General features: G+C 56.1%; 3 protein-coding genes across 5 annotated transcripts in view; all 3 read right to left on the bottom strand.

Moving 5' to 3' along the window:
• The window catches only part of MTMR4 (myotubularin related protein 4), a 57,025-nt gene extending 40,230 nt beyond the window's left edge, over nt 1–16,795 (bottom strand). Inside the window, exon 1 of one of the 3 annotated variants that reach the window (XM_074557280.1) lies at nt 16,665–16,795. The gene's annotated coding sequence lies outside the window, so the exon portion shown is untranslated. Of the gene's footprint in view, nt 1–15,257; nt 15,573–16,040; nt 16,430–16,664 lie in introns of those variants that run through there. The other 2 variants (XM_074557281.1, XM_074557282.1) reach the window with 2 other exon arrangements.
• A 4,124-nt stretch (nt 16,796–20,919) lies between these two features.
• On the bottom strand, nt 20,920–23,942 carry ABHD11 (abhydrolase domain containing 11). The gene is made up of 6 exons (XM_074556977.1): nt 23,786–23,942; nt 22,840–22,975; nt 22,570–22,743; nt 21,992–22,162; nt 21,714–21,895; nt 20,920–21,432 (listed from the first exon to the last, which is right to left on the bottom strand). Exons 1-6 carry the CDS (start codon nt 23,866–23,868, stop codon nt 21,294–21,296), a joined length of 885 nt encoding a protein of 294 aa, XP_074413078.1. The 5' UTR covers nt 23,869–23,942; the 3' UTR covers nt 20,920–21,293.
• A 688-nt stretch (nt 23,943–24,630) lies between these two features.
• Nucleotides 24,631–26,895, bottom strand: LOC141731411 (claudin-3-like). The gene has a single exon (XM_074556976.1). It carries the CDS (start codon nt 25,985–25,987, stop codon nt 25,004–25,006), a length of 984 nt encoding a protein of 327 aa, XP_074413077.1. The 5' UTR covers nt 25,988–26,895; the 3' UTR covers nt 24,631–25,003.
• Between the last annotated feature and the right edge of the window lie 324 nt (nt 26,896–27,219).

The following is a 27,219-nucleotide window of genomic DNA, read 5'->3' as shown; positions in this document are numbered from 1 at the left end:
TTATAGCTTGTAACCTCCTCTGGAACTCTCAGTCTGGGAGACAAACCCTCAGATAACAAAGCCGTGTCAGGGTTGAGAACACTCGTAAAACTCTTCATTTGCTCTGCTGCTCGCGTGACTCACACCACACTTCCTTATGCAACCACTCTGCTGCCTCCAGGGACCTTTGGCCCTCCTGGTGAGAGACAGAGAGGGAGGGACTGGAGCAGTGTGGAAACCTCTGTCCCCATTCCCTGCAGATGGTGGAAGATGCTGCTGGAAGAACCTGGCCAGGACCACCAAGCTGTGCCTGCATCCTCCAGGATGCTCAGCCCTCATCCCTGGCCAGGCCGCCACACAAACACCAGGAAAGGACTGCTCCTTTTCCAAACTGCAGCTCCCCTCTCCGCTGCAATCCAAGCCAGGATGTGACAGGAACTGGGAATCTCAGCAATCCCCACAAACAACTGGGCTGTCAAAACCCAGGAGAATCACTTCCCATCCCTCAGGTCTCACGGAGCTGCAACGAAAGCACGGTGCTGAGAATTTACAGGAACCTCTGGAAAAAGCTGAAAGTCCTGCCTCTAGCTCAGTGGGATGAACAAGTGTGGGGAACACAGAATATTGAGGAACAGCTCCCTGCCAGCACAGCACCAACAGGGTCCTGTGGGGAGGAGGGAGGGTGCCCACACACACACGGAGCTCTGGGAAGCTGGGAAAGGGAGCAAGAGCTGGCTAAGGCTTCCTGGTTGCAGGAGTGCCATGGGTGCCCCAGGCGAGCTGGGTGGCCCCTGGCAGCTCCTCACTCCCTGCTAGGAGACTCGATTTTAATTGCTCATAAAACTCCAGCCATTGTTTGCAGTTGGAGCAGAGCTCTCTGCACTCAGCATCTGCCCCAGGCAGAGATTTTTGCTTTAATTTCAGCTAAAATGGTAGAGTTGGTCCTGGTACACTTAAAGGGGAAGAACAAGTCCAATATTAAACAGGGGATGTTAGAAGGGAAAAACCAGGAAACCTATTAGCCTTATTGTGATCCCAAGTGAAACAGAAACAGCCATCTCAAGCCTCTCACTAATTAGAGGCTAAAAATGTAATTGTCAGACCCCACAGTTACATGCAAAGCAGATCTTATGGGGTGGTCTTTGTTATTTTAAACAAAATCACAGCTAAGAGGGTTGTTTCTAATGATGGCCATGACCAGCTGCTCTTCAACAACAAAACTCTTACTGCTGAATAACTATTAAAAAGAAAAGATCGGGCTACCGGAGCCCCCGAATGTCACAGCAATACCAGATGACGGTGACAAGTTGCCAAAGTATTCAGATTGCTCTGCAGCATGGAGGGATTATAATATATGGTCTAACCAGGGGGAAGGGCTGAATTCCAGGATGAAGAATTACCCATGGATGAAGGGCTGCTGCAAGTCCAGATTAGAGGCTCTCACAGGCATCCCCACATGAGCTGCTCAGCAGGGACTGGCAAAAAGCCCACTGCAAAATGTATAATAGCAGTGATGAGAGAGGGGACTGATGGGTGGCACTTCTGTCCCCAGCACTGCTGGGACAGTGGCTACAACTGCCAGAGCTCAGCCAGCACACTTGGAGCAGGAAGAACAATGCCATGTACTGATCCAAAGCAAAACCAGCTCACCTATCAGCTTAAAAACCCAATGATAATAAAATAAAAGAATTCTTTGATATACTGCAGTATTTATGCTAAGTATTGGTCCTGCTGACAAGGACAGATCTCAATCCAATTGCTGGTAGATGAAGTTCCAGAATGGAATCAATTCCATCAAGCTTATGGGAAAAGTTGTCCTTTTTATTGATTGGAGTGTTTAAAACTCCATGAAATGGAGTACTGGAATACTGGTTTCAGTCCAGGTCTGAATACATGAATCTCCACAGGCTCTGGTAAGCAGAGCTGCCCATGGTGGCACACCCCAAGCACCCACCTGTTCCCAGGATCAGTGACTTGGGCTCACAGACTCTCATGTTCCAAGCTATCCTACCTGGGAGATGTGGGGAGGACAAGAGGAACCACCCCAGGGGACAAGGCCACCTGCCCTTACACTGCAGGGCCCATCCTGAGCTCCAGGGATGGCCTCAGGCCAACACAGAGCCACTGCCTCACTCAGCCCATGGCACAGAACCACAACCACCCCACCTCACCCACAGCCACCAGGAGAAGGTCACAACTTGCAAACTCTTCCTGGTCATGCAAGCCAGGAGTCAGGTCATGATTAAAATACCCTTGAAAGCATTTTTCTTCATATTTCAAAGTAATCATGGACTTCCTGAAGGCTGCTGAGGCTTCAGTTGCATTCCAAGGGGGAACATCTAGGTTCAAACATGGAATTGTTCCCAAGAGCTCAGACCAGGACACATAAATCAGCTCTCTGCAGGACTGCAGGGTTCAGGGAAAGGTGCCATAGCCAGGAATGCTCCTGACTGCACAGCACCATCCTGCAGCAGAAAAGCCCTCAAAAACACCCACATGTGGCCAGTGCTGGGCTGCTCCTCATGCCCATTGCCAGGGCAAGCACACAGCTGCACAGGATGCTGGAGGCTGGGCTCAGCCACAGAGGGACACAGGGAACACAGGGACAGATTATCCAGGCCTGAGGGACAGAATATGCCTGTGCCAGCTGCAAAGCAGGGCAGGAGACGTGTGAGGATAAGGTTACACAGGGCAGCAGGACAGAAACCAGAGCCCTGCTGGGACAGCAAATCCCCAAGGAAGAGCAGGAGGAGCAGCAGAGCAAAGGAGAGAACGGGCAGAGCGAGTTCAGGATTTCCTGAGCACAACTGCCATGGAGTCAAATCTCCCAAATGGTGAAGGTGGGGAGAATAACATGGAGATTTAGCCAAGCTCAGGGTTCTGCAGCAGCAGTTCCAGGCTGAGGAGATGAGGGACTTCACTTTGACTGGGCTGTGTCCAAGAGACTTATCACAGAAGTGGTGGAAAAAAAATAGGCATAGGAGGTGAGCAGGAGCAAAGGAGAGCTTTGCTTTTAACAGGGGAGAAGCTACACAGCATGGAGAAGGATTCAGAGGCAGCTGAGAAACTGAGCAAGGGGGCAAGCAGAATAGTGCAACAGGGAGGAACAGACAGCACAGGGGCAGAGATCAGAGGACAAACCAGAGGAGAACTTGTGCCTGGTGCAGGGAAAAGAGCAGAGTGCCAGGAGGAGTGCAGAGAGGCAAGAGGGATTGCTGACACTGTATTTCGATCTTCCCTCTCTAAAGAAATAAGGTCCTCTGCAGTAAAAAAGAAGAGGAAAGAAGGTTGGAGAAATCAGAGGGGTGCCTGGAGCAGCCACAGGCTTAATGCACAATAAAAGCAAAGCTCTGGTTTAGTAAAACCCAGAGCAGCTCTGCCAGGAGCCCTGAGCCTGCACAGCTGTAGGCAGGCCTGGACCCCAGAGCTGCCATGGATGCACCACTGCCAAAAGGGAGAATGAACAGGAGTCATTTTGGAAAAGGAAACACAAGAGGTAGCTGAAGATCACAGAGCTTGGGAAGAACAATGCAGACCCTGGGGCAGAGTTGCTGGTGGGAACAGAGGTCACTGAGCTGGGCAGGCACCACTGGAGCAGGAGCAGCACTGGGGTACAGGCAGTTTTGGGGTTTGTGCTGCTGAACAGGGTAGGACTGAGGACTGCTGAGGATGGAAGAACAGTGGAAGCTTTGGAAGGAAAGATGCAGGAATGTAGAAGAGGGTGTGGAAAGAGCTGGAGAGGGAAACAGGCAAACAAGACTAGATCTTGGAGGAGGAAAACACCACTAAAATGTAAAAAATGCTGAACTCGATAGGCTGGGCCGGGGATACACCTGGAGCCAAGACCTGCCAGCCAACTCTGTGTCCGGCTCAGGGGACAGCTTAGCCTGGGGACACTGTCAAAGCAGTGTAATGACTACTTGTTTTGCAGAAGAGTGAAGGAACCGGGGAGGGGGAGATCCTTATGGCGCATCAAAGCTCCAGGACCATGTTCCCAGCAGCATTTTGTCTGCCCCATCCTTGCCTCTGCCACATCTTGCTCAGCCAGGATTCAGGAGAGATGGATACACATGTGAGCCAGAAAGCAGTTTATATACCATGTGCAAGATGGAACAAAATTACCTTTAAGGTCCTTTTCAAACCTTGCATTATGTGAGTCTGTGAGATGGGGGTGCACAGGCAGATTCTGACAGACCCAAGCTGCAGGGTCCAGCAGTGTCACCCAGATGCCATCAAGGTGTATGGGATAATGAGGGAAGAGAACAGAGCCCAGCACTCTGCCAGCAAACGAGCACTGCTATCCATCTCTGCAATGATTTTAAGCATAATTAATTTCAGCAGCCTGCCTGCCAGCTGACTCTGCTCTTTGCATTAATGACAGTGAGATCGGAGTTTCAAGGGGAACGCAATAACGGTGAAGGAAGCAGAGGCAGGAGCAGGAGTTTTGCAGCTCATCTCCCCTCTGCTGCCGGGGCTGGGGCAGCCGGTGGCACCAGGTGGCAGCAGCACACCGGGGACGGTCCCCTGCCAGCTCCGCGTCGGGCTCGGAAGGAGCAGGGCCTGGCGGAGGCGCTGCCGTCCCCGCACGGATCCCTTCCCATCCCAGCCGGCCCCAGGCACCGCACACAGGGACAGAGCCCTCGGCCTTTTCCATGGGGGCACTGGAGGAGCCGCGGACCGAGAGAGCCCTGCTGCCCCCGTGCCATGCCCACCCCACAGGCCTTCCATCCCAAGCTGCCAGAGAAGGAATTAAAAGCCAAGGCCCCAAGCTGAACTCCATAACCAAGCCACTGACAGAGACAGGAAGCACAGCTTTGGCAAACATTTTCAAAGTTGCCTGTAATTCCAGCCTGTTGCTCTCCAGCTTTGTTTGCTTTTCTTTAAAAAAGCAGTTGGGACATTTCAAGGCTTTATTCAAGTGCAAACAATTGCCTGGTCCCTACCCAAAGCAGTGCAGCCGGACCCATCCCAGCTGCCATGCAGGCCCCCCTGCTCCCGGCTGCGGCTCGGCAGGGAGGGATGTGCCGGCCGGGGCTCCCCCTCACGCTGCCCCGGCCCTCCTTCCACACCGTGCTCTGGCTCCCCCTGCTCCCCGCGTCCTGCGGGTCGGCAGGGAGGGATGTGCCGGCCGGGGCTCTCCCTCACGCTACCCTGGCCCTCCCTGCACTGGCTCCCCCTGCTCCCAGCGTCCTGCGGCTCGGCAAGGAGGGATGTGCAGGCCGGGCTCCCCCTCATGCTGCCCTGGCCCTCCCTGCACTGGCTCCCCCTGCTCCCGGCGTCCTGCGGCTCGGCAGGGAGGGATGTGCAGGCCGGGCTCCCCCTCACGCTGCCCCGGCCGCGCACCGACTGCAGCTCAGCCTCAGCAAGGAAGCAGCAACAGCTTCAAGGAAACGGTGCCTGCACTGCGGAGGTCACATCCCAAGTCGCCAGGCCAGAGAAGTGCAGTCTAAACTGGTCTTTATGCAAACACTCAGTTCTCATTATGCACAGGGAGAATTCACCTTTAACTCCCATCAGCCTGGGGAGTCTCTGACAGCCACAGTTTTTTCTGAAAGGCAATCTTTGTGACTGCAGAAAAAACCTGAGATATGTGACCAAACACACCAAAAGGCTCTGAAATCCAAAGCCAAAGACCTGAAGCATGCCACTTCCCCTCCCTACCCCACTACAGATTTTCCCAGCCAAGCTCAGGGCTTTTCCAAGCACCCATGTCTAACACCCTGGCAATCAACATGTGGGTACTTTAAAATAATTTCAACCAAACAGCAGCAACACAATGTCAGCCCTGTTATTATTACAACAAATGTAACTATTATTATTTTATACAAGTGCACAAACATACCCATGTGGTATTACTTTGGGAGTCCTAAGGTTTCTGAGGCATGTTCCTGCAGCCAGAGGACAGGATGGATGGGGGGAACCAGGTAAAGGGCAGTCAGGACACCTCTGGCATCCAAAGAGGTGCCTGCCTGCAAGGATCTGGAATCTCCCCTGGGACAGTCAATAGAAACAGTGTCTGAAAGCAGAAAATACTGCTTTTACTGCAGGTGATCACAATAACACTGCTGGGATTCACAGCCCTGTCACAGCCACACTCAGGTCCGGCTGAGGCTCCTCAGCTCTGGAAGCTCATGTTGCTGGCTGGAGGCAGACCCAGGCCAGAGCTCAAGTGCCACCATTCACCACAGGCAAAATTTCTAGGAAAACCTGTGTTCTCCAAGGGTAGCTTTCTTCCATAGGAATAAAATGAAGCATCTTTTAGTAACCCACATAAACACATATGTGAAAAAGCTGTGACCGAAACCATCAGCAGGTCTGAGAGGACAAGGAAGCATCAGGATTTATTCTCTTGACTCACCCAGACCAAGCCCAGTTTCCCCAGCAGCCTCCTCACAAGGGACAAGGAGGATCCTGTGCCAGGCCCTGCAGCACTTGACCCTTGAAACGTGGCTGGGAACACACAGCTCTGCTGAACACCCCTCCCCACTCCTGGGGGAAAGCCAGTTCCTCTCCAAAACTTGCAATAATTGTGCCATCACAGGAAGAAACTCTAAAACAGAGCAATGAACATCTGCTCAGGGCTTCTACCATCAAGCTACAGAAGACCACAAGAAGAGATGAAAACCCTTGAGAGTTATTAATAAGCTAAGAGCTCACTTTCAATTGCATGTCCAACCTGAGCATGGTCAGAGCTGTTTGCTCCCATGGAAACCCTGAGTTTGCAGGCACTGTCTCCTGATGGTTTGTTATGTCTACAGCCTGAACATCCTCCTTCCCAAGGAACCCTCTCAGGGTTTTGTGTTGCCACAGCTGCCCTTCACAACCAGGCAACAAGCTCAAACTCGGAAACTTGGCCTTCATGAAGCTTTTCTGGAGGTGGCACCCCTCCCAAAACCAAGCAAAACCTCACCTGGTGTTTAACAACTCCCCTTTCCCACCCCAAGCTCCCAAAGTTTAAGAAGGTTAAATCAGAGCCTTTGGTCTTTACTTTCCAAGTATCTGGAGCCTTTCAAACCTGGTTTGCACTTCAGCAATGGAAAATCCCACGGAGGTAGTGCCTCGCACACTGACCTGCTTTCATTAATAACCTCACCTCAAAGGATGTGGGCAGGTCAGCAAGTTCAGCTGAGCTTAAGTGCTCCCATCTCGTGCTCTCTCTAAGCACGAGCTTAACTGCTTCTAAAAACAGCCCTGGCCACGCCGGCTGCTCCAGAGGCACTCACAGAAAGGGAAATCCCCAGCCAATTGATACAGGGGAAGAGAAGGCAATTTGATATATATAGCAAGTGCCCAGCTTATCTAGCAGCAAGAGCTGCTCAAATTCACACACGCTGTCCCTTCCCTGCTTCCAGCAGCATGAGGGATGAGGTTGGGCACATGCTGAGCTCAGTACTGAGAGGAGCCAGAGGATTTGGTCTCATCTGCTGCAACTCACAGAGGAAACAGCCTGAGATTTCTTCCCCTTCATAATTGACTATAATAAAATTCATTGAGGATCAAATTCCTACCTCTACAAGGTTTAGGACAAGACTGCAATGCATCAGACTTTATCTAACCCAAAGACAAATCTCAGGAAGCATTGGGATTTTCATCATCTTTGCCCAAACACAGTTCCCTTCCTCCTGACAGTGCATCATTGACATGCACTGATGGAACCCCACAGTCACCAACACCAGTGGCAGCTCTATCAGCAATTCCAGCTGAATCCAGGCTTTCCCCAACGCTGTGTTTGGGCTCCAGCCCGTGCTGCATCCTGGGCTCCAGCCCCACAGCTTCTGGAGAACAGGCAGAATGGAAAGCTGGGGCTGCAGCAGTCAGTGAAACATCCCAGCTCCTATTGCTCCAGTATGAAGCCTCAGCTGTAGGGAGGAACAGGAGTGGCAGCACAGGGGCAGTGGGATCCCACCCGCTGGGCTGCTGCTCCCCAGGGAATTCCAAGGAGGAACTGGCTGCTCATTCCAGCTTCGGTTTTGAGTGCTTTGTCATTAGTAAAACATGCTGAAAATGTGACTTCCTCTGCCATGAGGGCTATTGAACCTTTTCACAGAAGTCTAAGGAACTTCCTCTTGTATTTCAATAAAAGACAAGCTCACAGGAAGAACAGTTCCTCTCATGCTTCTGGGAATTCCTCTAGTAAAAACACCTATTGAAGAAGGAACAACGCAGTGGAACAAAGAGAAAGGGAGGTGGGGGATTCACTTGTCCATAAGTCTGTGGTTTATTATAAAACAAAACTATTAATCCACTTCACAGCACAGAACCACTTTTACTTCCTCTTTTGCCGCATTTAGCAATGGCAACAAAAGCTTTCTGCAGAATTTCCTAATGAGCTAAATCTGCACAGAACCTCTGCATTCAAGAGCTTCACATTAAAAAATAATCTCAATTTGATCTCCTTGCTGAACAAAACAGGCTCTGTCTAGGATCATCTTAGCCAGATCCAAAGGTGCTTAGCTACCCACTTTGGTTTGGAAATGCAGACATGAGACAGCAGAGAGGGATCCATCTGCTCACTGGCATGCTGGGAAGAGTGGCACTCCCTGGAGAGCCCTGACAGATTAACTTGGCAATTCCAGAAAGGGGAAAGAGCAAAGAACAGGGTAAGGAAGATCTAACCTCGAGGCAGCCCAAGGAAGTGCAAAGGACAGCAGGGAGGGATATGAGTCTCTCGCTGGCACATCCAGCCCTGGCATCCACTTCCCAAGGATCTGCACCCAGCCTGTGCTGGCTGCCTGCCGGTACCGTGGCATTCCCTCTGGCAGCTGCTGCAATATGGCTCCAGGCTGCCCTGTAACAAGCACAGTACCTTGGATGCTGGGAGCCACAGGCTCCCCGAGGAACACTCAGGGGTATGAGTCAGCCAGAGGCACCAGAAAGGACGTGACCAATTCCTCAGGCCCATTCATTCAGTTCTTCTAATCATGTATTGTCTCAAAGTCCTGCAGAGGTTTCTATGCAGCCCCTGCTCCTCCCTACATCCATCAAATCTCAGCCTGAGGCAGCTCTACTAATTATCCCTTCCTGCACCAAGACTCATTCCTCACCTTCAGCAAGCAGCAAAGCTCCTCTCCAACACAGTTCTTTGTGCTCCCAGTCAGCTGTGGGAGACAAAGGATCTGCTCTTCCAGGGTGATAATCCCCAGTATCACCACATCACACAGAAACAGCCAGCATCCCTGTGGAAGGTTTATGGCAAAGATGAACTGTGCCCAGGTCATCTCTTGGAAAGACGCTGCCCCAAACGGCCCCCATTGTTCTCACCAGGCATGGTGGACACCCACTCCAAGGATCCCAGGTGCCAGAGGGAACAGAAGTGGAGCTGTCACAAAGCAAAGCTGCTGCAGCAACAGCTCTGCTGAAGGGACCACTGGCACGGCCCTGAGGGATGGTGCAGTCCAGCAAAGATGCAGGGAATGCCTGGCACTCACCCTTGGGGATTTCTGCACCCCCCTCCAGTGCCTGGGAGTCTCCCACAGCCCCTTCCCTCACCTCAGCAGTTCTAAAGAAAAGATCCTCTATTCTTGTCATTATGTGCCCTTTAGGAGGCACCACAGGTTCAACATCCCCTAGCAAATAGGGACTTCACAGCACAAACCAGCAGTTCTCCTTGGAAATCAAGGGACTTTCTCTTCCTGCAGGCAGCAATTTCCAAACACAAACGCTCAGGCACAGCACTAACAAACATTCAGAGGCCAATGCAATTTCACCTGAGTTGAGAGACAGCAAGGCCCTGAGCAGGGCAGCAGTGAGGGAGCTGGAGTGCAAAGAGGAAGGAAATGGTTATCCTGGGTATGATAAAGCTCCCTCAACATAGTAACAAAATTACTTTATAAAGGCACTGTACTCTGTGAGCTGTAGCACCAACCAAGGCTGGCAGGGTCCGAGCTGGCATCACTACCAAAATTCCCAATCAGCTGCTTACCAACCAGCTCAGCTAGGTTACAGCTTCTTTGGGAAGAGCCACTGCTGACCTCAGCTCATCCCTGCTCCTGCACATGGTGTTATTCCCTCTTTCTGCAGAAGGGAAAGGGGCAACAGGCAGATCCCTGGGCACTCAGTGGAAACCAGGTCTAGAGGAGATGTTTCCTTGCTACAAGCAAGATGAGAATTCTCATTGCCCAGACTCCCTCTCACTGCACCCACTGCCCCTGGCTGGGTTTGCACACACTTCCACGGCCTCAAGACATCACCTGTTTGTTAGAGAAGTGTGTAGACACAAGGAGCCTTCTCATCTTAGAGAAGTTACCTCTTGTGAAGGGGTGGATATGAAAAGCACAAGCCAGGACTTCCTGATAACAAAATATTAAGCACTGGCACCTTCCAGGAGCAGCAGATCTTCCCTCCAGGTGATGAAGAGCCCAGTGCAGGTGAGACAGATACTTGCAGAGGACTGAGAAGAACCAGGCACATTGTTTGGGAGCACAAAGGATCCAAACACACAGAAGGACAAGCTGATACCCCAAAAAGAAGAGCCAGAGTTAATCCCTCTGCAGGGCTCCCAGCCATGCCACGGTCCATTGGGATTGGAGGAAATGGCTGCCCTGGAGCACACAGACAGACACTCACCATGCCAGAAGTCAGCAGCACTTCCCCAAGTCACAAGGGCCACAGCTTTTAAAAAATAAAGCAGCACTGAACTATAGCATCAAAGGAAACAAATCCCACATAGAGAAGACGTACATCTCGGGCTGCAAGAAACCCTGAAGCAGCACTGGAGTGGGAATGTATGGCTGAAAAGGGTCCAGACCTACCCAAGGGCACAGGAAAGTTGACAAGAGGACACAAACCATGAACTTCAGCACAGCCAGAGGGAAGTTTAATACCCCAGGTCACTGGGAATGTACCACAGGCACAGCATCCTCAGTGCTACATAAAGCAGCCTGAAAAACAAGCCTCTAGTGTTTCCAGAGGAGCTCACCAACTCCCACTTGCCTGTGTTTCTTCCCACCAAACCTCCAAATACTTCACAGCTGTCCTTCCCCCATCCCAGCACACACACTGTCCTGGCACATACAGGCTGCTCCATCCCACATCCAACCTCAGTGTCCCTGGGCCCTGTGCCTGAAGAGACTCATTTCTACTGCCCCAAGCCTGAACTCCAGGGCAGCACAGGCTTTTTGGCCTGTGTCCAGATGCCATGGGCTTGCTCCAAAGTTTTCAGCAGGAACAGAACATTTTAGCCTTTGGGAAGTTCAGTCTGCCTTTGGGAAGGAAGGCAGAAGTGCCTCTGGCATGGGCACAGCTGCAGGCCTGACCTGGGGGAGGCAGGAAGGGGGTGCTGTCTGGCTGGAAAGCAGAAGTGAATACAAGCCCAAATGATGCTGACTGGGGTGAGAAGCAACAACTTCAGGGCTCCTCACATCCTCCTAAAGCTCCTCCTGAGCACCCCAGGTCACGAGGCACCTGCAGTGAAGCTGCCAGGTGGTGCTGGCAGCCAAGCTGAGCTGCAGGAAGCACGGGCACGACCCAGGCTCCAGGCTGGCAGCCTGCCATGCTCTCCCAGGACACCCTCAGTGAGACATTCTCCAAACTGGGTGTAGGTGCCCATAAATGAGACACTCAACTGGACAGCACTGCTCTCGTTCCCATTAGAACAGTGAAACAGATCCCACCCAGCTCACACTGCTGTCCCTGAGTGCTGTGTGCCAGTCATGCTCCTGCTAGAAGGAGATTTCTGCTGAGTCCTTTGAAAGATTAAAAAAAAATTATTGCAAATCCAGGCAGCACAGTTGAAACAACAGAGACAACTGAATAGATTAATGCTGGATTGCCACAAGTCACTCATCCACTTGGGGGAAGCTATCTACTTCAACAAGTTTCTAGAATAAAACAAACCAACAAAACCCTCTGAAGTTTCCAGAAGAACAATGCAAACTGCAGCCCTCGCTGGCTCGGAGCGATCCCCAGCTTCAGCAGGGACCAGCAGGGAAAGGCTGGCAGAGCCCAAGCAATTGAACTGACTGTAGAATAGAAAGGCTCTGAAGGTCCTTACCATAAAGCTGTCACTCACAGGCAGTGCCATGTCCAAGCACGTTCTGAGAACAATTCCACAATTCCATTTTGCAGTGAAGAACTGGTCAAGTTGGAAAAGGAACAAGGACTCCACTTCCCAGCCAGTGCTGTTCTGACAGCATGAAATGGCAGAAAGCTGAGCTCCAGAGAATACCCCACTGCAATTCTGGGCTTAAGTTCAGCTACAAGACTTTGCCCCCGAGCAGATAAGTTGTGAGCCATGTCTGCCTCTGTCTCTGCTGCAGGCACAGGCTCCTCTGAAGCAGGGAGGAGCTGGCAGTGGTCAGCAGCCTCAGCAAGAGTCACCAGATTTGGCTCTTGCTCCATCTCAGACAGAGGTACCCAATATGTCTTCTGTACTTTGTTATCAGAACATTCCCACCTATCTTATTTCTAGCAAACCCCATTCCCAAGGCTTAGGAAAACCACAATGCTAACTGCCATCCCCCCTGTCAATGCTGTGCCAATCTCTGTGGCAGGATCAGACCCACAGCCCTGCCAGAGACAGCGCAGTGTTTCTGTCCCCCAGGAAATAAAGGTTGGCAAAAGCAGAGCTCTGTCCTGCATGGCCGGGCCAGCCAACCATCCTGGGTGTGCAGTGCCTGGGATCAGCTCTATCTCACAGCTGCTGAGCAAACACTCCACCTAGAAGTGAAGCAACAGGATCCACGAGGGAAGGGAGATCAGGAATGCTCTCCACCACAGACTAAAGGGAATAAAGCGCCTAAAAAGCTCACAACATAAAAGGAAAGCTCTGAGGCCAGAAACTTGATACATGTTGAAACAGAATATACTGACACATAACTCTCCTCTCTTGGGATAGGCCCTGGGGCAGGCTTCTCCCTCTAGAAGAAGAAATTTGAGGGCATCTCCCAACTGAGAAAGAGCAATACAAAATAATAATTAACAGCAAAGGCCTTGCCGCTGTTAAAAGCGGGAACTGTCGGATTAGTTCTGCTGGGCTCTGTCCCACTGAAGTCACCTCTGTGTGGAAAGGCCCAGGCTGCTCCCAGAGCCACCACACACAGATCACTGCACAAGGACATTGCAAACACACCCCCTGAAAACCATCCCCACCCCGCTGGGAGAGGCAAACCAGGTATGTCAGAGCGACCAGAGGCTGCACAGCAAACCTCAGCATGTGTGTCAGAATGTCTCAGCAGCCCAGCACTGACTAAACTAGAGAGAAAGAGAAGAAAGTTGGAAGGAAATAGGTAAAGGGGAATGTGTGCAGCTCAAAGAGGACTCCAAGAGCTCAGACTTTGATACAAGGTGCCCCAATAGCAGCACAGGCCTCCTGGCAGGAACACAGGCTCATTTCAAACACGATTCAGGCACTGACCATGTCTCAGATTCATTTCAGCTCACACTCCCAGAAAAGAGCCGGTTTCCAGAGCTGTGCCAGCACATCCAGCAGCACCGCTGCTGCCAGAGCCTCCCTGTCAGTCCCCCTCTGAGGCTCTGGCTGCAAGGCCACAGCACCTTCCACCAGGGCAGTTCCTTCCACGTGGGAATTGCCCATCTCAAGGGAAAGCATCCCCCTTTCCTTGGATTCGGCTCTGGGCCACAACGTGTGGATGCAGTTGTACTCACTGCTTTGGACAGAACAGGCACCAAACCACCCTGGAAAGTAGGCCTGAGCAGGCATTTGCTATTTATAAGCCAATCAGCTGATCTCTCCAGAGGGAAATCCTACCCTTTGGGGCTGTTGGGAGTGTGTGGAACTGCGGGAATGTCAGGGAGGAACAGGAGGGAAGCTGTTACACTGGCCCAGAGCGTGCTCCAAGTGAGCAGACAAAATTCCTCCCTGCTCCATCACAGCCCCAGCATCCTCCTGAAGAACAGGCAGTGATTATGAGCAGGGATTAGAGTGTTATGCTAATTTGCTAAGAGCAAAGTAATTTTTTAAATAGCTCTCATCTCCATTCATCATTATCTAAAAAGGGCCCTGATCTAGTTCTGCAAAGAGCGACAAGTCTCACAGCAAGAGACCACTAGAAATCCAAAAACACACAGGAAACTGGCTGGCTGAAGCTGCCTTGGAAGGGGAATGGTATGAGCTTTCATAACTCTTTGATAATTATTAATTCCTTGTGGGAGCATGTCCTGGAAAGTTGAGTATGATGTGCAAGTATGCAACACTGATTTCTTTCCTCCTGTTCACATTTCTCTCTCATAAAAATAACCTGGGTTAGATGACACTGCTGGATTTTCCTGTGAAACAATGCTCAGTCATTTCCAACACCACTGCACACACTCAGTGCAACCACACACACCACAAAACAATCTCAGTTCTCTCCACCCTCCTTTTTCCTCACCTACCAAAGTATTGCTGAGAACAACCCTCTCCCTCTGCTGACAGCAGCCTCTGAAACAAACTGGAGACAGCAAAGAGGGATGGAAATAGCTCAGTCTCAAACAGCACAGACTAAAACAACATCTCTTGGAGGAGAAGACCCAATTCCTAGAGCAATCCTCACCAACAGGGCAGACTGGAGTCCCCCAGGCCTGGCACCTCCTCCAGGTGAGCAGAGCCCAGCGAGCCACGGGCACCAGGCTGAGGGAAGGCTGCTCACATCAGCGCTGTGCTCCCCAGCACTGGCACAAGGGACACTTTGAGAAGCCCCATGTAAACAAAAAACAAAAGCAGGCCAGTGCATATTTGGCAGATTGAGATCACAATAAAAAGCCAGCACAGCAGTATTCTCCAAAGTCTCTGTGGCAAGATCTGTCCCTAAAGGTTCCCTTGATTTGGGTTTTGGGTTTGGTTTTTTTTTCCTTTTAGCTTGTTACAACCAAATCTGACAGGTAAATGACACCATTGTTGAGAAAGATGGGCTGGACCCTGCCACAAAACTCACAGCAGTGACACCTCTGAAGAAATTGTTCCAGTCAAGGCTCTCTCAAAAAAATTAAATAGCTGTCACAGCCAGATAAACACATTCCTGAGAATGCAGCAAGAAAAGGGGAACTCAGATGTTCCTAGAAATGTATAAGTGAAACATTTACATTTATTTCCCAGTTTACTTAGATGTCCATCTTCCAGCAAACCCCCTTAAGGACAGCACAGACACCTCACAGACCCCCAGGCAGAGCAGCCCCCAAACTCCTGGGACTGTGAGCCCAGCTGCTTTTATTAAAACAACGAAAAACATGGAGCCTCCATGTAAAAGCTGGCAGCCAATACAAAGTCATCATGACTTAGGGAAGTTTGTTCTCAGGCTTGCATCTCAATCACCTAAAGATTTTGGATTCCATGTACATACCCTGACCAGCCAGACTGAATTCCCAGTCTCCAGCCTCTGTTCTCCACAAGCAGATGCAGACTGGCCAGATCTTCTCTCAAGTTCTTGCTGGAGAATGCAGATGGAGCTCTCTCAGCACCACATAGCAGATTTTTCACCTTTATTCCCACCTCATACATATCCAAACCCTGTCCAGCTTTCCACCAGCTCTGAACTACACACAACCACAGCAGCTTTTGCACCAGCTTTTTTGTGGGAGCTGAGTTAACACTCCCTCTCCTCCTCCTCCTCAGTGAGGTACCAAAGACCACCTCCAGCCTAGCTCCCTGTGTTCAATACATTCATGAACCCAGGCAAAAATTCCTGCTTCCCAGGACAGATCCCACTTCTCCCTCCCCCATTTCTCTGCTCCCATTTCAGACTCTTCCTGAAGAGTCTGCTTCTTTGCTTTCTCTGGTAAAACATATGTGGTCTCCCCAAAGTCCAGTGCCAAACTAACCAGAAAAGTGTCAGATTCTCATTTCCCCTTTTTTGCTCAGCACTCTGAGTTGCTCATGCAGTTTCTCAGCTTTTACCTGTCAGCTTCCTTCAAGTCATTGCCAAAATCACCAACAGGATCTTTAGAGACAGTTAACATAACATGCCCAATAATGTCCTAGGACCCTCATTTTACCATGGATTATTTTGAGCTCATTCCACTTCAGTTAATTCAGCAGGAAACCCCAAAGGCATCGCATTAGCTGTTTTAGGGAAAGCAATGTTTACAATACAGTTAGCTGAGGAGGTTCTAAATAATTGTCAAACCTGCATCACCATCTCCACACCAAACTTCAGCCAGCCACAGTTCCACACCAGCACAGAACCAGCACGGAGGGGAGGCACCTGCTCCGAACACGGCCGTGCGTGGCCTCCAGGGGGGCACCGAGCGAACCCCACCGCACGCGAAACAGAACCGGCTCCGTGCCGCTACTCCGGATCTCTGCGACACAAGAATCTCCCACCCGCAAGCACTGCCAGGCGGGCTCTGCACGGCCCCAGCGCGGGGGGACGGGAGAGGCGGGCGAGCCGCGCCCGCAGCCCCGGCCCGGGAAGGGCTCAGGCCCCGCGGCAGGGCCGGAGCGGGCAGGGCCGGCCCCAGCGGGAGCTCCGCGGCCCGTTCCTCGGTCTGACTGTGACCCCGCCTCCGCCCGCCGGCGGCACCACGGAAGCTCGGTGCAGCCCGGCCCGCCGGGCCAACGCCGCCACCTCAGCGCTGCTGCCACCGGGCGGTGCCGCCCCTCACGGACAGGCCCCAGGGAGGCCGCGCTCACCGGGCGGCGGGGAGAAGGAGCGGGGCCGCGGCGGGCGGCGGCCCGAGGAGCGGCGCTGGGCGCCCAGGGCGGCGGGAGGGGAGCGGGGGCGGAGAGTCCCGGGCAGCCCCGGCCTCACCTGTCCCGGCGGGTCCCGCCCGGCTCCGGCCGCGCCGCTCCCGCCTCTGCCGCGTGCAGCTCCCGCCCGGCCCCCCCCGCCGGCCCGGGCAGCCCGACCAATCAGCGCCCGGCACCGCCGGCGCCACCGACCAATCAGCAGAGAGAACGCGTCCCCGCCCAGCGCCACCAGCCGCCAGGCCACGCCCACCCACACTCCCGCCAGGCCTATCCCGTGACACGAGAGGGGGCGGTGCCCGCCGCCCGACGGCCAATGAGAAATCACAGCGCGTCCCGTCGCAGCCAATCGGCGGCCGCGCGGCGCCGCTCCTCTGACGGGGTGGGCGGGCGGCGGGAATGGGGGTGGCTGGGCCGGCGCGTCACGTGACCGCCCGCTGGCAGGGTCCCTCTCATCCCCCGCGGGCTGGCGGAGCCCTCAGTCCCTCGGTGCCAGGCAGCGTCCAGGGAACAGCATCGGTGCTTCGGCCGGAGGAGGCTGGCGCGGGGTCGCTGCCTCCGGGCCAGGCCTCGCGTTCTATGGAAGCCCCCGAATAGTCAAGAGATCGTGAAGTCTCCCTGCTCTATGGCCCCGCTCAGCCTCGGGCAGCGGCTCCTTCTCTCTGCCTGGCTGTGCCTCCCCCGGGGCTGGGTGGCCTCTGCCCCTCGCCTCGTCCCTGCGTTTCCCTATCTGTGTCGTTACTTGTGCCGTTCGCATCCCCGGCCTGCCTGCGGTCAGAGGGCAATCTCAGGCTTCCTCGCATTCTGGGTTTTACCTTCCAGCATCCCGCGGGCTGCATCACAGAGCAGCTGAAACTGGAAGGGCCCTGTGGAGATCACCCAGCCCAACCCCGCTGCCGAGGCAGAGTCACCCAGGGCGGTGACAGGAACGCGTCTGGGTGCGTTTGGAATGTCTCCAGAGAGGGAGACCCCACGGCCTCACTGGGCACTGTTCCAGCGCTCCCAGCTGCCAGCACCAGCTCACCGGAGGCGGTGTCTCTCTGCAGCCTCCGGGAAGGAAGAGCTGAGCCCAGCCTCAGACGGGTCTGGAGGGTTTGGGGATGTGGACAAAGGGATGTTGGTCCTCGACAGAGAACAACCATCCCTGCCTGGTATCAGCTGTGAGTGGGGCTGTCCCGGGCCTGCCTCTGGGAGGTGCAGAGGCACCTCTGCCTCCTTGTCCTGCAGATGTTGAATCTTTGCAAATGCATTGCTTTGGGCAATTTCCCCGGGAAAAATGTGTGGGAAAAGGAGGAGGTGAGTGATGGCAGGAAAAGCCTCTGGGCTGGAGAATGAAGAAGGGAGCAGCACCCTGGCTTGGCAATAGGGCGAGGGGAGCAGGTAGAGAGGTGATAGGGAGGAGGCAGCACCTGGAGGGAGCTAGCTTGTGGGGCAGATGGTGCCATCCTGAAGACGAGCTGCTCCAGAATGTGCAGAAAGAGTTTGTGGAACATGTGAGCCACCCACTGATCTGTTGGATGCTGGACAACTGCTGACCCAAGGGGTTCTGAGCCTCGGTCAGGTGGAAGAGGTTCAGGATCAATGCAAGATGCACGTGGATAAGGCTTGGCTCTTCAAACACTGTGCTCCAGAAAGGGCACCAAGGCCAGCCAGATCGTCAGTGACAGCCTCAGGATGCTGGAGCAGCTGGGTGTGAGCTGACTCAGGTGAGAGATGAAGGGCTGTGGTGTGCTCCTGGCCAGAGCCTCCAGTGGGATGCGGGAGCAGCCCTGGGGAATGCCTGAGGCTCAAAGGCAAGGGGCAGTCGGGTATCACAGCCCTGAGACCCCTGTGCCACCCTGTGATGACAGAGCTCTTGGGGGTGGCTGTCCTCCCTGGGCCTGAACAGGATCCCCCAAGGGGCCCTGCCCTGCATCAGCCCCTCTTGCTGCAGGCACTTCCCAGTGTAACTGAGGGGCTTTCTGCTTGCAGGCCCCTCTGCTGTGCCTTTCCTAACACTGAGGTGCCCCCTTAGCCCCCGCTGGCACCCAGGGCCAGCACTGGATCCAGCAGTACCCCCTGAGTACTGCGGCATCAGGGACTGAAGGAGCCCACATGCTGTGGGCAGAGCAGGTGAGAGGAGGGCTGGAGCACAGCCCAGCCCCCTGATGGAGCAGGCATGGCTGAGGGGAGCCAGGGGTCTGCCGACCAAGGAGCAGGGCAGGAGATCACGGAATAAATGAGACTGGAAAAGACCTTGGAGGTCATGGATTCCAGCCTTTCCTGCAGGGAGCCCCACGAGCAGGGCAGACCGCAGTTCAGGACACCCGCAGGTCCCTGCAGCAGCACCAGGGCCAGGGCTCTGTGACCGCCGTCCCTGCAGGCGGGGCTCCCACCCCTCCCCGGCTCTGCTGCTCTCCCTCTCCTGCCAATTCCATCTCCCCCGCGAACCATTGCGGTGCAAATTGGCTTCTCCTGCTGGGTCTCGGATGGCTCCAGGCCATCATGGCTGCTGGGAGAACAGGAAAGCAGAAGCTTGAAGAAAATATTCACATCACTTGTGTCTTCCCTAGGATGCCCTGTCCTTTCTCCATGCTGTTGGCCAGATGGGCCAAATAGAATGATCTGGGAGAAGGTGCCCTAGTGTCCCGGTCTGGCACCCAGCATTAGTCACTGTTGCAGTGAGGGACGCCAGTGAAGTCACACTGGACATCTGTCACCCCAGATCCCGTGTCCCTCAGGTCACCAACAGGCTCTATTTCTACCCAATGCCTGACAGAGCAGTTTTGAAGCCATGCCTGCAACAGTCACATAGAGGTCTTCCTAAAGGTGGCGTTTGTGGTTCACTGCAGCTGTGCCAAGGATCAGACATCCTGCTTGGAGCAGAGCTCAGCCAGAACATGTCTGTTCTTGGCAGGCTCCTTGGGAGCAGGCTGTCAGCAAGGGCTCTGGTTTTGCATCTCTGGAGGCATCAGCAGCCTGACACTCGGCAGGCACAGACCCAGTGAGCTGGTGCAGCCCATGGCATCCCTGTGCCACCAGACAGATGCCCGGACGTGCCCCTGGGATATCTCTTGAATTCCCTGTACCCTTCCCATGCAGGAACAGAGCTGCTCTCATTTCTCCCTGCTGTCTCTCTCACCCCAGGTCCAACAAAGCTTCCCTACGCTCCCTCAGCAGAAGCCATCACAAGGATGGACTGCAATATAGCTCTGCCTCTAGAAAGCTCTACCTCTGCTCAGGCCACTGATCTCCTGCCATGGTGGGACTCTTCACCTTGCACCTTGTAGCTGCCTTCTGTCTTTGCCCCAAACCTGGTACCTGGCCAGCAGGAAAGAATGGGGAGAAATCCCCCACAGATCCTGGGCTCCAGAGTTTGTGCCTTAGTCCAAAGGTCTTGTGTGCTGATAGCTGGGGCCAGACCCCACCCCCAGCTGGCTGGTGGCACCCAAGGACCTCATTTCAGTAGCTTGTGACTCTGGAGCTTATTGGTCTGACATTCTTCACAGGAAAAAAGTAATACATAAAAGTGTTTGAATTTAAGAGTAATATAGTAGAAAACTCAAAGCCAATGCAGCCCAGCTCTGGAGAGGAGAGGGAGAGGGACAAGAACAGCTCTGCAGAAACACAGCAAATCTCCAAAGCAGTCCCTGGTGTCTGCTCTGCTAGGCAACTACAGCCAGACCTGGAGTAAAGCATCCTCAGTCTTCTGCCCTCCCTCCCTTTTGGGGCCTCCAAACAAGCCCAAATTAAGCAGACTCATCCCAGGGAGCAGCAGACACCTGGCTCTGGAGCAGCAGAAGCAGAGATGGTTAGTGTGTCTCTCTGCTTCGCACACAGAGTGTGTCTCCAGTTGTGACAGAGGTGATTTGTCACCCCCATGGTCACTTCTGCCCTGTCCCTGGCTTTACCAGTTGTCCAATAAAGGGATTTTTGAAGCAGAAACCCTGCTCCTCTGCCTCCAGCCCACGGTGGGTGGGGGTGTTACGCTGCCTCAGGGGGATGCACAGCAGGTGGGAGGGGAGAAATTGTCGGGAGCACAGGGATGAGGCAACACCTGCCTTTGGGACAGCCTGGGCAAACTGCTCCTTGCTCAGGAAGCAGATTCCCTCCCTCCCCAATCCTCACACTCCCCCAGGCATAGAGCAAAGTTGCAATTTCCCCTGGAAGCCAAGAAAGATCTTCAAGCCTGTGTCTCATGTGCACTGCTCCCACAGCTTGTCCCATTAGGGCCCAGTCCAGCTGTCAAATCCCACCAGCATCCCTGCTGCCAACTGAGAACCCCCTCCTATGCCCCCCACACATGCCCTGCCCACCATGGCCACATCCAACCCCTGCTCTGCCTTGGCATGGATTCAGCTTTATTGCACATTCTGCACAGTCACAGCCAGATCCATGGGAGGGTCTGGCAGCAGAAAAACAAGAGGGCTCTCCTGCCCCTCTGTGTGCCTGACACCTCTGTGCAGGCAGACAGTGTCCTGAGCCCCTGGTACCCCATCTCCCTGAGAGGTGGCAGGAGATCTCAGCAGGATGCAGGCGCCTCTCTGCTCTGGCTGCAGGAGAAACAGGATGGGAGAAGGTCTTGCAGGCAGGATCAGACTGCAGTGAGGGCAGCCAGTCCCAGCTGAGCCCATCCTCAGAGCCCGAGCCCTGCATCACTGTCCAGAGCTCCTCAGGACCCACATGGTCCTTGCACAAACCCTGGTTCCCAGTGCTACAGCTGTGGCAGGAAATTGAGGACAGCAGTGATGAATTCTTCAAATTTATCCTGATGGACTATGTGGCCTGCACCTTTAATGTACTGGATCTCTGCCTTGGGGAAGAGACGCTCGATCTCTGGGTAGTCTCTGGAGCTGCAGGACAAGGGAACATGGCATGATCAGAGGTCCCTCTTGGTGTCTTCCCTCACCCTCCCCAAGCAGAGGATGATCCCAGATTTGACTCCTTTCCTGCTGGGAAAGCCCAGGAGGCCCCCAGGTTCCCCCTCGCTCCAGTGTGTCGGTGTCACTGGCTGCTGGAGGAACAGCCCTTGCTCAGGACCTTCCTCATCCCACGGGCTCCTCCCACTCTTGGCAGCTGCAAAGAGCACAAAAGGTCAAACCACAGACCTGGAACTGCTTCTATCCAGTCTCACCTGATATAGGGCGAGTCAGACCCTCCCAAGAAGAGTGCAGGACCAGGATATGGCTTTTGGAACACAGGGAAGTTCATGAGATCTGCCAGGTGCCGGGAAATGGCCTCCAGGTTCACCCGCCACACGTAGCAGCCCTCCACCTCCACCAGGTTGGTGAGGAGGAACTGTCTCAGCTGTGGGAGCTGCCATGGAAGGGGATCATGTACTCTTCAGTAAGAGCAACAAAACAGGATGTCCTGGCACCCTCCATCCTCCCCATCTCCCACAGGATGTCCTACCTTGACCACGGGCTGCAGCTGGTCATCGGCCAGCTGGCGTGCTGCCGAGCGGGACAGCCCCGCCGGGACCTTCACCTCCTTCATGGCCGAGATGTAGGCAGAGAACTCGGACACAGGGGCGGTGGGGCCAGGACCAACGTCTACGGAGATGAGGCGCTCCACCAGGTCTGGCTGGAGACACAAGCAGGGGAGGTCAGATGCCATGATCTTCCAAGATCTCCCCAATGAGAGCAGGCACAGAGCTCCACTCCCAGTCAGATTCCCTGGAGGCTCTTTGCTCCCTCCTGTCTCAGTAGAGACCTCCATGTGCCCTTCCCAGAGTTGTCCTCAGCACAGATCTCCAAGCTCCCTCACAATCAGTGCTGGAGGCACAGGGCAAGCATGGGCTGGTGGACATAGATTTGCTCCTGCTCCTGCAGCCTGGCTTACACCACCCACCCTAAAACAGACAAGTCTCTGTGGAGCTGGGGACAAAGCCGGCCCTGGTGAACAGTCTCAGAAGGTGCTGAGGGCCTTCCTACAGCTCCCCCTGGAACTTCCTGAGCCTGTGACCCACTCCCAGCCCCGTGCCTGCTGACCCGCTGCAAGGCCAGCGTCATGGCTGTCTTGCCCCCCATGCTGTGTCCCACGAGGATGCACTTGGTGATGCCCAGGCGGCTCAGGAGGTGCTGCACGTCCAGGCTCATCGCTTCATACGTCATCATGGGGCTGTGGGGGCTGCTGCCGTGGTTCCGGGCGTCCACTGTCAGCACCTGCCTGGGCAGAGCAGCGTGTCACCCCAGGCACTGCCCAACATGACCCTGACCCATCCCTGTGTGCTGCACCTCCCCCCACGCCCTGCGTCTCACCTTGCCGCTACCACGGCGTGCCAGTGTCTTGGCCACTGTCTGGAAGTTGCTGTGGCTACCAAAGAGCCCGTGGAGCAGGACGAGGGGTGGCCGATCCCTGCGACCTTCCACCTCCACGTGGGTCAGGGGCACTGCACTGCAGGGAGACAGGAATGGGGCATGGCCAGAGGTGCAGGGGGGAAGTGAACTTGGCCCTCTGCCCAGCCCTGGGGAGGCACATTTGGAGTGTTGTGTCAAGCCCTGGGCTTCTCAGGAAAAGGGAGACAGAGCTCCTGGAGTGGGGCCAGCTCAGGCTGTGAGGATGAGGAGGGCCTAGAGCATCTCTGTGCCCAGCAAAGGCTGAGGGAGCTGCGGCTGCTCAGGCTGGAGAGGAGCCCCAGCTGAGAGGGGCCCTCAGGCCTGGCTGTCCCTGTGTGCAGGGAGGGGCAGAGCAGGGCCCAGGCTCTGCTCCAGGCCCAGCAGTGGCACCAGAGCCACGGGCAGGGCCTGAGCTCAGCACTGCCCCTGCCCAGGAGGCACAACTTGTGCCCTGGGCAGTGCCCAGCCCTGAGCAGGCTGCCCAGGGAGGGGCTGGAGTCTCCCTCAGCACTGGGGATCCTGCAGAGCCCTGTGCACACAATGCTGTGCCCTGTGCTCTGGGATGGCCCTGCCTGAGCGCGGAGGCGCCACCAGGGACCCTCTGAGCCCTGCCCAGCCGGGCCCGCTGGGACTGAGAGCGCGGTCAGGGCTGGGCCAAGGGCAGGCAGGGAAGGGGACGTGACGGGGGCGTGGCCAAATCCGTCCACCACCCGTGTGGAGCACCTAGGAGCAAGGGGCGTGGTTTGAGGGAGGCGTGGCCAGATCCCTTGTGGCAGCCACGCCCCTGCTCGCGGGATCCCCCTTCGGGACCCTTCCCGGGACCGCTCCCGCCGCCCCCGTCCCGCCCCGCGCCTAGCCGGGCCCTTACGTGGCCACGGAGCGGGCGGCAGCGGCGGCGGGCTGCGGGAGGGGCGGCGGGGCGGGGACGCGGAGCAGCCGGCGGAGCATCATGGCGGCGGCAGCGACGGCGGCGCGCGGGCCGTGACGCGACGTGCTCGAGTCGCCCCGCCCCGCCGGCGGCGGGCGCCCCCTCGCGGCAGGACGGAGGCAGCGCGCGCACGGGGAGGCTCACGGCGGGGCCGCTCCCGCTGCTGCTCCCGCGGGCCCGGAGCGGGCAGCGGGCACAGGGACTGGGGCTCGGGGAAAGTGAGCTGGGCGGGGCGGCTCCCTGCGGGCGGCGGGGGTTCCGCACGGCCCTTCTGCCCGCTGTCGCCCGTAGGCACAGCGGGACCGGCGGGCTCGGTCCCGCACTCACCGCCCCCGGCCTCGCTTTCCCCAGGACCGGCCCCGTGCTCCTGCGGCGGCTCCTGCCCCTTTGTCCCTGGCCGCTGGAGCGTGGCGGCGGGCGGGAGGGAGCGGCCGAACAGGGCGGCCTCGCCCCAGCGCGGCTCCCGGGCGAGGGAAGCGCTTCGGGGCCCCCCCGGCGGCCCCAGACTTTGGACTGCGGGCAGGGAGTGTCCCTGCGGCATCCAGCGGCTCCTCCGCTGCTTCCCGCCCCGACCGTTCCCGGAGAGCTGCCCCTGGAATGCGCGGGGACAACGGGTCTCCACCCCGAGCAGGGGCGCCCGGCGCGCTCGGCTGAGCCCTCTGTCCCCAGCCCGGTGCCGCTCGGGTGCCGCCGTAGCAGGTGCCTTGGGGGGCTGGGCCGCCGTGTTCCCCCTCCCCGTGCCCACCTCGATCGTGCCGCACACGTCAAGGACACTCGGGTAGCAAAACAGGACACGTTTATTGACAAATGTAACCGGTACAGACCACGCGTAACAGGGACAGACGGTGCCGGGCCAGCAGCGATGGGGGGACACAGCAGGGGGCCCCGTCCCTGTCCCGTCCTCATCCCGCCCCACCGGCATGGCAGGACCTCGCCGAGTGCCGCTTCTCCCGCCGACCCGAAACTGCCTCGTGTTTAACCGAAACTGTCTCTATTTACACAGCCCGGCCCTGACCCCGCAGCCGTCCCCGTCCCCTCCTTTGCGCCTCCCCCCGCCCCGGCGCTGCCGCCCCCGGGCTCCACGGAGGGCAATGAGGGTCCCAGGGTGGGTGGGTGGGGTGGGGGATATCGAGGGGGGCCGGGGGACCCTGGGGGGGCTCAGACATAGTTCCTCTTGTCGTAGCTGGTGACGGCGGAGCGTGGGGCGGAGTAGGCCACCTTGCTTGTGGGGTACCTGTCGTCTTTGGGGGGGCAGGAGCAGCAGAGCAGGCCCCCCCCCAGCAGCAGGAGTGCGGAGGCCGCCCAGCCCACGTAGAGCGAGGTGCCCAGCTCCCGCTTCTGCGCCTCGATCACCAGCGGGTTGTAGAAATCCCGGATGATGGTGTTGGCCGACCAGCAGACAGGGATGAGGGTCAAGACGCCAGAGAGGAGGAAGATGACGCCGGAGACGATGGTGATCTTGGCTTTGGTGCTCTCGTCCTCCACGCAGCGGGTGCACTGGGCGCCCACGATGGCCACCATTAAGCCCAGCACGGCCAAGATGATGGCCACCACCAGCAGGGCGCGGGCGGCTTGCAGGTCCTGAGGGAGCGCCAGCATGGAGTCGTAGACCTTGCACTGCATCTGCCCCGTGCTCTGCACCACACAGTTCATCCACAGCCCTTCCCAGATGATCTGGGCCGTCACGATGTTGTTGCCGATGAAGGCCGACACCTTCCACATGGGCAACGCGCAGCAGATGATGCTGCACAACCAACCCAGCACCGACAAGGCCACGCCGCCGATCTCCAGCCCCATCGACATGGTGGACGGTTCAGTGACGCGCTCCAGGCGATGGCAGAGAAGAACCCACGGACCGAGACCGTCGCCGCCACCCGCCGCCGCTCGCAGCTGGGGGATCAGCTTACACCTGTGCGCAGTGCTATTTATATGGGCTGGCCCCGGGGTGGGGTTTCTGTGCTGGCTGCTGGACGCTCCTCTCTGCTCCTCCGTCACCGTCACCTGTGTCCCACACCCTCCCCTTTGTTTGCAGAGATGGCGCCGGGTAACCAGAGAAGGGCGGGAGGAGGAGAAATGCCACCTGCCACGGCCATCGCCTGGTTTCGGCCGATGGGTATCAGGAAGCACTACCAGTGTGCTCATTCCCACCAAACCCCTTCTGTGAACCTGGAAATCCCAAGGGTTCACCTTTCCCCCACGGAGGAAATGTGGCAGGTCAGGGTTTGATTTCTGTAGTGTTGTCAGTGCTCATGTTTAACTGGGGTTCGGTGAGCGTTGGGCACCTTTGCATCACCGTGCAAAGTGCAACCCCTCCGCCATGCCGTGAGTTTGTGTCACCATTCCAGGGGACCTGTGGGTGCTCCTGGCCCTGCAGGAACCCCTTCAGCCTGGCCCCTCCTGTTCCCACCCTGCTGGGCCAGGAGCACAGTCAGAGATCCTCTGACTGACTGATAAATATCTTTACTCATCCTGCACAAGTCTTGTGACCTTGAAGGAAGCAGATAATGCACGTAACCACCCCAGCAGCATCACCCTGACAACCTGAGCTGGCACTCGGCAAAGGGAAAAATATCCCAAGGCATGAGCAATCCCTTCAGACCTGGCAGCAACAGCCCCATGGCTGTGAGGTGCATGTTTCCCCCCCAGCCTTGCATGCTGGGGGTAGTGCCAGTGCTTCCAATCCCCCTCCCCCAGGAATGTGATTGCTGGACACAGGCTTGCTCCTACCTGTTCCCTGCCTGCTCCAAAAATCTCCTCTACAACTTATTAACTACTCAAGAGCGCAGTGGGATGCTGGCAGCTGGCGCCGTGCAGTTGGGATGGGGGGGGAGCCCTGCAATGCCTGGCTGTGCCCCACAGTGCCCTGATATCCCACAGCCAGAGGGCTTGGGGTTGGGTGCCCCCAGAGCATCCCAACGCCCCATAGCCAGAGGGGTGTATGTGGGTGCCACACAGCGCTCTGATACCCAGTATGTGGTGGGTCACCTTCTATTGCCCTGCAGCACCCTGAACCCCACATCCAGTGGGGTCACCCCACAGCACCCTGATACCCAATATGTATCTGGGTCAGCTGTTGTCACCCCATGTCACCCCAGCACCCCATATCCACCCACCCTGACCTCCAGCCCCCTGCAGCACCCCATGTCTGACCTCCACCACACTGTGACACCCCAATACCCCCATATCCAGCCTCTGCCAACCCACGACATCCCAAAAATATCCTGTACTTGGCTGGGTGAGCTTGTGCCGCCCCAGTGTACTGTGATCACCCCCTCGAGGACAGCAAAAATCCCCACAGCCAGCCGGGGGTACCCAGGGCAGACCCAGCCCGTGCAAGCAGCCCCCAGGGTTCTGTGCCCCTGCTGGGGCGCTGG

The sequence above is a fragment of the Zonotrichia albicollis genome, chromosome 22 (genome assembly GCF_047830755.1).
Source record: "Zonotrichia albicollis isolate bZonAlb1 chromosome 22, bZonAlb1.hap1, whole genome shotgun sequence".
NCBI classification, from domain to species: Eukaryota; Metazoa; Chordata; class Aves; order Passeriformes; family Passerellidae; genus Zonotrichia; species Zonotrichia albicollis.
Note: the sequence above shows the minus strand (reverse complement) of the source record. Positions and strands in the feature narration are given on the sequence as shown.

Excerpts from the sequence above, each read along its gene's own strand:
- ABHD11 (XM_074556977.1), bottom strand. The coding sequence starts at position 23,868 with ATGATGCTCCGCCGGCTGCTCCGCGTCCCCGCCCCGCCGCCCCTCCCG. Across the intron at positions 21,896-21,991 it reads AGCTGCAGCCCGTGGTCAAG|CTCCCACAGCTGAGACAGTT; the intron begins GTAGGACATCCT and ends CTTCCATGGCAG. Across the intron at positions 21,433-21,713 it reads TCTGACTCGCCCTATATCAG|CTCCAGAGACTACCCAGAGA; the intron begins GTGAGACTGGAT and ends CTTGTCCTGCAG.
- LOC141731411 (XM_074556976.1), bottom strand. The coding sequence starts at position 25,987 with ATGAGCACACTGGTAGTGCTTCCTGATACCCATCGGCCGAAACCAGGC.